At 37.6% G+C, this 10,376-nt stretch overlaps 1 protein-coding gene across 1 annotated transcript; it reads right to left on the bottom strand.

The window, feature by feature from the left end:
* Nucleotides 1–1,929: 1,929 nt before the first annotated feature.
* On the bottom strand, nucleotides 1,930–9,601 carry LOC115922750 (calcium/calmodulin-dependent protein kinase type II subunit delta-like; the record flags this gene model as incomplete). Its single annotated transcript, XM_030982321.1, is given in 7 exon segments — nucleotides 1,930–2,047; nucleotides 3,223–3,235; nucleotides 3,238–3,276; nucleotides 3,279–3,335; nucleotides 8,189–8,283; nucleotides 9,527–9,539; nucleotides 9,542–9,601. Coding segments are annotated over 7 exon segments (395 nt in total), but the record flags the coding sequence as incomplete, so codon positions are not given.
* Nucleotides 9,602–10,376: the final 775 nt, after the last annotated feature.

The following is a 10,376-nucleotide window of genomic DNA, read 5'->3' as shown; positions in this document are numbered from 1 at the left end:
GCTGTGTAGCTTTCTAGGTTACTAATTAGTACCCCGATCTGACCTCTTTACATATATACGCAATTATTAAATATATCAAATTTATCTTAACTGTACATTAAAGCATGTACTTTTCTCTATAGCTCCTTCTTCAAAGAATCAATCAAAATCACCGTAACATGCCCTTCCGTCTTTTGACCAGAAACTTTTATCGCTTCTGTCCTTTCTTCAACTGTTCCGCACCTAAACTTGCTTCTTTTGATTCCATACACAGGCACTGCAACAAGAAGTCTACCAAGTTTAAAAAAAAAAAAAATATGAAAACAAAAGAAAAACCAAATCCCATTTCATTACACACGCAGCAAAAATGTACAAATAAAAGGTAAATTGAAACGACAACCCCTCATCACAAAAGCGATCTCTCTAATTTCAATCGTCTTATCGAAAAATCTTACATTGGTATGATAAAATGTCCACTCGTGTTTTTTTTTTGCATAATACAGCTCAACAAATATACAAATAGGCGCCTAGTGGCCAAAATCTATGTCAAGCCACCTGATATCGGAAAGTTGTCAGCTAACCTACACAATTACAGCTGTATTACAGTGATTTAAATTACAAGCAGAAACTTCAAAGGCATGACCTGATATCCAATATAACCAATGACTATACTCCTCTTCTAACAAAAACAAAAAGAACAAAGCAACGATGATACCACAAACTACAGTTGCATATGGTGCATTGATGAAGTTATGGGAAAATATCTTTTGTTAGAAACGTCGAGATAGCTCCCAACTTGTTAGGGGCAAACACAATGTGGCGTTTGGGTATTTCCATACACTATGACCATGCTAAATTTAGGGCGGGCTTGGAAAACCTTCAACAGGTAGGAATAAATACACCAACACAGGACGGGTTTTCAACTACTGGAAAGCAAACCAAGACAGGTTACGATTAGGTACGGCACTGGTAGACTCTGCAAAACAACGGTGTTCACTGGGCTTACAAAAAAAAAATTCAAACCAGAAAAAAAAATCAAAAAATTACAAAAAATGAAGATATTTGAATATAATGTAGGTATGGAAAACACGAAGGAAACGAGATGGTACAATTGAGGGATTGAGATGATTAAGGATCACTAAACAAGAAAAGTGCCGAAGAGCGCCAGGAAAATATGGAAAGACGGGCAATGATCATGAGGATAAACTAAATACGTAACTAAAAAAAATAGTTTCAAGCATCTCTACTTATTCTCAATTTAAGCCTCATAAGTGGGCTGTATACATACTATGACAGACACGACAGGATTAAAAAATTGGTAAACACCAACCTACCTACCCACCCGGAAAAATTGCCACTTCAAGATCTCAAAGATTAAACACGCGGAAAAACAGACTCTCAGCTCGCTTCAGGCTACTTTTAGTCAGCACTGATACATCTCTTCCTTTCAAAAAGTGGACACCATTCGTTTTGATTCCGCCCAAGGCTTTCAAAACTTATCCAAACTTTTCCTGTCCAAAATGTAATATCCTTTTGGATATTCAGCCCAAGGGCTTCATCCACTGATCCAACTCCTCCAAACCAATCTCCGAGAAACTGAAAAAAATTCACTACAACCAGTCAGTCATCCTCAGTTTTGGCTCAAATGCCAAGACGATACTCTGACTGAATCCGACACAAAAGACAAAAACGAAAGCCATTGCTTTGAAGATTACACAATAATGAGATTGGATCTCAATAATGCAATGGCTTGGCTAGGTTTTTGCATTTTTTTCCTTCTCCCAATTGAGAAAACCTCTCTTCCCTCTGGCAAAAACCCCTTTAAAGAACCGACCCTGTGACTGTACCAAAGAACACATCTACTTTGTTTTAAAGGGATGCGCTCATTCAACAGGTGGATCAGGGGACACGGTTGGGTGGTGGTAAGAAGAAACTTTTCTGGGTGTGTGGCTATTTGGAGGGGGCACTCGGAGATCCAGATCGGTGAAAGTGAATGCTAGTCCACTTGTTGTCCCTGCGTTGCCAAACTCTCGTCTCCTCCGACTGGGCTGTTACAGGTAAGCCGTTCCTGGAAGAAAGGCCACAAGATGTTGGTCAATATTAAGGGAACCGCCGAATGCCAATATTTTCAATGATTTTTCCCCCACAGAACTAAGCCTGCTCGGTCTAAAAGCATCCTGGCAATGGCAGGCTGCAAAAAGAACAGCAATTGCACTTTAAAAAACAATTGTGTATATTACGTCCAGAAAAGCATTGCAGCATCATCACAACTATCAAAAAGTATCCAGAGTCTGCTTTAAAGAACAGGAATTGGAAAAACACTAGGGGAGAACGATCCATGTGTTTGAAATAGCATAACATTGAAAACGAACACGAGCACATTGTCTCTGTATTCGTTCTACAGCAGGTTAGTTTGTGACTTGAGTCTTAGGGTCAGCGGACACTTCATGCAAAGCAAGCAAATATGTCAACAATTGTTTCATCGCGACGTTCACACTTCATGAACTGGCTCTTAGACAACTGCACTTGTACATACAGGTTACTTTCAACTAAAAGACAAAGGCAACAGTTATAAACAGCAAACATACTTGGGCCAAATAAATAACAGTCCACACTCACTGGAGGGTTCAAAATTTTAAATCTGGTCATCTTATGATAACGTCATTTATATAGACCATTGGGGAATGTTGTAAGCTACATTTTGATACCCGTTTGCTACCAAAGACTGTAAATCGTCCAAGATTAACAAAGGTTTGTAAAAAAATGTTGCAGTTTGAAAGTTGCAAAGTTAAAGATAACGCGAGGAGAAATTGCTAAGCGCAGACAAACATGCCCATAATTTGCCCTTATCGACTGCAGGGTGCCCCACACAAAGCGGTGGGTAATTCAATTTTGCGTGCTCCCATGCATACCGGTACAAGCACTTTGCGATCAATATTCCCTGCCGTTCGTTTCGGGCAGTGTAACATTGTCACGCAGCAATTTCCACTCGCGTATACTCTATAAATTTACAACTTTTCAAACTGCATCATTTTTCATAAGCTGTTGTCAATCTTGGATGATTTACAGTCTTTGGTAGCAAACGAGGTATCAAAATGTAGCTAACAAAATTCCCCAAAAAGTCTGTATAAAGTCTTCATCACAAGATGATCAGATTCAAAATTATGACCCTCCAATGAGTGTGTTTTTTTTTTTTTTTTTGCAGCGTTTGTTTACAAGAGCACAAACAGATAATACGCTCACCGGTCTATGTACGGGTGAGGCGGACATAGGCAATGCAGGCTGCGTCGTCGCCATCAGATGAACGTGAGGGTGGAGGATGGTAGTGTTGCGCGCTCTGTTGTTCTTCGACAGTACTGCAAAGGCAAAAGCCAGACGGCGTTTTTCAGACTCTTTCATGTTTAGAGCACTGATAACACTAGGACCACTGGCGTAGGACGGGGCGGAGGCTGTAGCAATGCATGCCAGAACAATAGGCAGACAAGGGGTTTTAGTACACCGTTCACTAGTGCCATGCCCTCTTTTGTTTTGTCCAAATTTGAAACCAAAAAATGTATAAAGTTTGTCTCTAGTTTTCTTTTACAAAAAAATTCAGACAGAAATCGAGAAGTATAATCGATCAATTATCGAATACTTTGGGATTTTGGAGTCTTGCGATAGGTGGGGTTGGAGGTTTTCATGATTTTATTCTCAGCTGGAGTGAATGTGCTGTTCATTTTTTTTTTTTTTTTTTTATTTTAAATTTTATTTTGAAAATTAATTTTTCTTTTTCCATTTCTTCTTTTTTTCAAGTTTTGTTTCACGATGTCGACAAATAACATTTTATCAATATGTAATGGACAGAATTTTTTGTCTCGTCAATTTTCTATTGTCTATAAAGTTTTCTATTGTCTATAAAGTTAATAATTCTGTTTTCCCTTTTTGAGTAAGTAATCTCTGTGTTGGACACATCACAATATTACAGAAAACTTGCCGCCGAATGTTCTCAATGTTAGAAAACTGGTTAAGAACAGCAGTTTCACTCTTCATGCAGTTAATTTTTCCTCTTTTTGAGGGAAAATAGTTTGTTAGTCTGAGATGCAGGTCTTGTAGGGTCTTTTTGGAAGTGTCATTCATTGCTAAAGCTTCTGCATTTGAAGGGGAAGGATTGGATTTGATAGAAACACAACATGGGGGAAATGTTTTCAAAGGCAAAGAAAGGAATCGATAATAGAACGATTACAAACTCTAACAATTGAATTTTTGGAAAGTTTCAAAAGGCACAGCACTATTAAAAAACTCAGGTGACTTTGTTACACATTTCGCTCATTATGAAGAGTTATTCGGGGAAAAGATGGCTTTCAAACTGCCACCAACGAAAATCATTTTGAAAGTAGCGTAACTGATTGAGAAATTTGGCAGAATTTTTTTTTCTGGAATCAGGGCGAGCGAGCTGTTGTAACAAAATCCTGCTACAATACATGCAAATTATGAAAAACAAATCAGTAAATGTATATAGAAATCAATTAAAGGTTAATTACAGAAATCCATTTACTTTCACCAAACAACATTGAAGAAGAACATTTTTTTTTTAGGGATCGCAATAATTTCTTAATCAAACAAAAAAGAGTCAAATCCTGATTCATATTTTCAAAACAAAAACTAGAAGTAAATGACATTGTTTGGTGTAAGTAATATGGTATTAAAAAATCAAATTCATCTGATATTTTGTTTTAGTGGTGTCCCTTTTTCCAAAATTTTGGAAAGCAACACAACTCTAAAATTGAAAAGTTGAAAAAAAGTCCTGACGTTTTTTCAAAAAAAAACATTCCATGCAGAGTCAATTTGTATTTAAACTTGTTCCAAGGAAAACAAAAATGAAAAGACACAGTTCCTGCTCAGGTTACATTGGTTTTTTTTTAACCGAGCTGCATTCCGATAAGCATGTATGTTTCTTGATACTGAATTAACAGCAGATTTTTCTGGCTTTTTAGTATTTGTTCAACTTGTACTTGCAATGTAGAGAAAGGATTATTTTGCAACCACCAAATAGACTTCGCAACTTTTATCATTCCTGAGCAGAACAAGTCTCTTTGTCATTTCCATTGGTAAACATCAAGGAACACAAAATATCAAATAATGAAATTAACACAAGACATGCAAACTGGAGGAGGAAACGTTTCATGGCACGGTGTACAAAACCCCCTGTCATTCATGGTTCAAGGCATGCAATGCAAAAGGAAAAAGGCAGAGTCAACCAGTGAAGTTCAGAACGAATCCACCAACTTAAGATGCATCCACAACCATCCACTAATTAAGTGGTTTTATTATTTCAATTCTGTGTATATGTAAAACTCTGTGCATGAACGCAGAGTCAACTAATTCTACTCAACTGAAGTTTGTGGAAAGGTGGAGGTTGATTCAAAAGTAGTTCTCAGCTTCACTGGGTGCTCTTTTACCACTTACCATTGGCACGGACTCTATGCTTTGGATGAACAGTTTAATGTGCAAAGTCAAACCGGGGTATATATCTTTTATATTTAGTTTCAACTGACTTAACTGTATATTGATATGTGACAGAGTCAGTCAGAAAGTAGGAATTTCCTGATGTGAGCCACGGAAAACCTGCACAAGGTGTGCTCTCTTCGCACCTCCTCAACAGTTAACACAAAGAGAGCGTTTTATTAGGCAGTTTTATAAGCTTGCGCACACACCATTTGCCGAATTAATAACGAACTTCTAACGGAAATTTACCAAAACGCGTCTTAGAAATAACCGTCTTTTATTGTTTTTCAAATGACAGCATGCCAAAAAAAATTCACAGGGATTTAGTGTCATCACTACAATATGCTTTTCAACAATAATTGTGTCAGGTTACTTTTTGGATAGATGCAATTATGTACTCTACCTTTAAGCCTAACCTTTGCCAAAAGTTTGACTCAGTTGAACCACAGATATGACAGTTTTAAAATGTTTTGTGCACAGAATATGATGGCTGGACCACGGAAACAATTCGGCTTACTGTGTGGAACACATATGAAAGACTTCCAGTGAATAGCGATTCTAAATCGATTGAATAGAATTTCATGTGCTCTCGGCTTGCCTTGTTTTGTCAGCCAATGCTTCATCTAAAGTGAGTTTGCTCTAGCCCTGCCTTACTGGTGAGACCCCTCTTAGATATGTACAGTGGCAGCAAATCATGTGCCTTGAAACTGGGCTTAAATTAAGGGGGGCAAAAGTTGGTAGAAAAGGGTAACAGTTTTTCATATATGCTAGGTATTTGTAACTAAGCACTGTGGTACTATTTTTTGTAATCTGAGTTTTTATATGTTCTACTTTGCACATATCTTTCAGCTCCAAAGCATAAACGTCCGTCCAAGTGACTTACCGAGTCTCATACCGAACTTAGGGGGAGGTGACATCACATTTAATGCATTCCACATCGATATCAATGCTGTGTTCATGCAAATGGTTGCCAGTGGCCCTATTCTCTCCTGATAACTTCATTACACAAAGTGTGATGAGAATTGGTCAGTACGGCCTACAAAAAAAACCTAAAAAACGCGTATGTTATCCATACTGAAACCTAATCCATGTTTTTCATAATTCTGCAAAACAAAGACAGGCTTCTGGCCACAGATTTGTCCTGACTACCTGCATGGCTCATTCTACTTGCCTTATTATAGCCAGTAACTGTGGTATTTTTTTAATGAAGAGTAGAATTTGCATAGGTCTGTAAAAACATTTTATGAAAGCCTGCTGGGAAACTTCAAAAGAAGTGCTACAAGCCCACATTTGTTTTGACCAGTACTTCAAAGCTAGACTTGCACAAATTATAATTCTTTGCATTTTCAGAAGACTTTCACTTTTCTTTTTTTTGGCACTTCAGCCACCAAACGGTCAAAGATTAATGAGTGAAGAATATTTTTAAATATCTGGTATTTCAAGCAAACAATTTTTTCATATTTTGAAATTGTACGCCAAAAAACATATGTGTATTTTGAGCCGAGATTCACTCAGAATAAAAATTACCCGACAGATCTGCAAAATTTAAAACAAAACAAAAAATAATTAGTATAAACAAACTCTCTTTAAAAAAATAAAATAGAGAACAGGTTTTGATACTGGAGAGAGTAACACATAATATAGCATGATTTGTAGTACATGTAATTCCAAAATCTTGTTTGATTGCATTGCGAATTAACCTAAAAATGAAATCAGAATCTTTTTTTCCTCTGGAGAATGTTTAACAAAAGCGCATTTCATACTTCAACTAAATGGGAACGGTCAGGTGCTGTGATCATATTGTGAGTGGTTTGGGTACGTGGTCCATTGGGCGCCAGACAAGACTATCATACCAACATCCATTTTGAGAAAACAGGAACTGTGAACATTACAAATGGATGGAAAGCGTATACAATAATTGACATCTCAATGACACAAAAACGGTGAAATGCACACCCTCGGTCACAAAATCTTGATTATTTCCAAAAGAATGAAATGAAGGAATTATCCACATAAACAAAATCAGGAGTAGTTTTCCTTAATAAAAAAATTCATTTGTGCAACTATCTCAGTTGTAAAAAGCATATTGATAAATTACAATTTTCATTTAATTCTGTTATAAAATGTGTAAATTGCCAATAGATGGGGAGTACAGGTACATGATCCAGTCAATTTTTTTCAATATGGACTGAAATGTAAACATTTTTTGAAGAAGAGTTTGACATAAAAAGGTTATAATTCTGAAAAAAACTTTTGATACAACCTAAAAGTTTGGAAAGTTGTACTTTTTCACAGGAGTTTTGCACTCAATTTTACAGGGTCCATGAAATATATTTCATTATTAGAATAAGTACTACAAACAAATTGGTATACTATATTGGTTACATCACCTAATGTATGCGAATATTACAAATGTATAGAAGCTCTAAGGTTGGGTACAAGATCAGTGCGCACTAGTGACTTTTGTCTCAAAAGGCTGCAGGTTCTAATCTCACATAGTCAATCGTCTTCATCGAACCAAAAAGTGCATTTCATTAACCTGGACCACCTTTCAACACATGATGGCTCTACAACAATTTGACTTCAACTTCACATCAACTACATGATTACAAATCACACAGCCAACATCAACTACATGGGGACAGGACAAATAAAACCAGGTGTTACACTTGTTACACAAAACCGGCAATTGTCAGCACTGGATTGTAACGGGAAAGCAACGTACCGTTGTCAAAGTAGAACCTGTGAAAATCCATGCCTTCCACTAAATTGCCGAACGCCTCTGGCTCAAAGCAGGTCATATGCGGATCACACAGTTTTCTGAGGAAATGGATAAAGAAATGAAGAGTTCAATTTTTAATTAGGGATGTGTTTCTAGAAGTAATTTTAGGTACCTCTAGTTGGACATAAGATCAAAATATAGCCATTTTTGGTCAGGTATCCGATACCTGCAGCGCCAGCCAATTTCACAAAAACTTTCGCAATGGCATAAGTCCACATGTGCCACAATTTATTGCGTAAGTTGCGCAACATTCCACATTGCGCAACATTTCAGTTATTACAATTTCCCGAATGTTTCATAATGTGTCAGTCTGGACTTGTGCAACAATTTATGGCGTAACTACATGTATATGCGCAATCATTTTAGGAGGTGTAAGCTGTGGCGTAGTGACTGAAAATGACCTAGTTTACAAGCAAATCGGATCATTGTGGAGCCTGTTATTGCACAACTCATCAAGGTTGATAAAAGACACTCACAGCTTAATGTTTGAGGTGAAGTGATTGCTATTTTACTCGCAACAGAGTTTTAAGAGTTTTAAGAGTCGCAACACGATTCGAAGAAAGTCGGAAAAAATTGTTTTCAAAATGGCGGGGCTGAGGTGATTCAACAAATTTTTCATGAACAAACAACAAACATACATATAACAGCCGTTAAAATAAATACATGTATTAACCTGGTCCAAGATGCATAGATTATTTGAAACATACGCAGCTACACCAAGCTTCGTGAAATCGATCTCAAGTTTACTGCATAGCTACTCAACAAATTTGTTGCATGAGTCCTACACATGGCGTAAGTTACGCACTGGTTCGTGAAATCAGCTGCTGGACTATTTAATTCCAAATTGCTTGACATTTCAAGTCCTTGTAACAGTGTTGACATCCAGTAAAAACATGCCACTACCTCTCACTAATTCTGTTGATCGTTCTCTGATACAAAAGGAAATAACTTCCATTTCTGACTGAATTTCCAGAGACATGCCAAGCAAAATTATTCCTGAGATTTGAATTAAGTGCATGAAAGGCTTGACATTTGAAGAAGCGAGGAGCGACCAAACATGCAAGGATCAGTGCAGTCACTCAGAACGTTCTCAGAGCATCTTGATTTCAGACCTCACTTTAGTCAATGGAAAATTAATGTATAAATATTGACTGTAAGAAACCATAAGTCTATCTCGATCACTGGGGTTGCTCTTAATGTTGCTTAGGTTCATCGCGACTCTGGAACACGAGTCGGAAACAGATTTTAAACTCCTAAGATGACATCAGGTCTGTGTCTTACGTGTATCCTTCAAGTCTCCGTTGTTGATGACATCTATGAGAGCCTCCGTCACCTTGATCACCTCCATCTTACGTGCTAGGATGAAATCAAGCAAAACGTAAACTGTGTCCAAAATTGCCATCCAGAGCTACGGCTTATGTCTGCAGTCAATGTGGGCCACATCATGGAGCTATATTAAATTACTGGAGTGCTGACTCGATGCACAAAGTGATTGGCCTGCTGGGCGCATCCATATTTGTGCACAAACCTATGGGAAAACTCAAATTTTTGTACGGCTTTTTGTATGGCTATTTGCGTTTGTATTCTATACCGGTGCGTTATCAAAGCCGATACGCCCAAAACCGAAAACACACCAATCAATAAATGAGTGTTTCATTTTGCTCTGCGCAAACAATGCAAACGTGCGAGGGAATCCGCTGTAGAGGATTTTTGCTGTGGTGTTTTTTAACGTCCCAACGTGCTTACGTTGCATTCAGAGTTCACTTTCAAACTTCACTCCATCTAACTTCATTCGTTGTAAAAACACGCATATATATAAATTCAAAATGTCTGCGCCCAGGACGGCTGCAAAGTATCTCCGCACGCAAGAATGATGAGTTAGCGCTCTAGTATTTTAATATAGCTCTATGGCCCACATACATGTAGATGTAAGATACTGGGTTTTGCCTTTCAATGAGGACATTTATCTGCACCGAGTACTCAGTGCTGTCCAGAGATCTTGTGAGGAAATAACTCACAAAACTTGCTTGGTTGGGTGTTGAACCCAAGACCTCCTCCCCACTAGTGAAGATGTCATTCCATCATACACATTTGATCGCTGTTCTTTGCATGTTTACCTTTGACATCATCA

The sequence above is a fragment of the Strongylocentrotus purpuratus genome, unplaced genomic scaffold (genome assembly GCF_000002235.5).
Source record: "Strongylocentrotus purpuratus isolate Spur 01 unplaced genomic scaffold, Spur_5.0 spur5_contig_258, whole genome shotgun sequence".
NCBI lineage: Eukaryota > Metazoa > Echinodermata > Echinoidea > Camarodonta > Strongylocentrotidae > Strongylocentrotus > Strongylocentrotus purpuratus.
The sequence above is the reverse complement of the archived record's forward strand: the minus strand, read 5'-3'. Positions and strand labels throughout refer to the sequence as shown.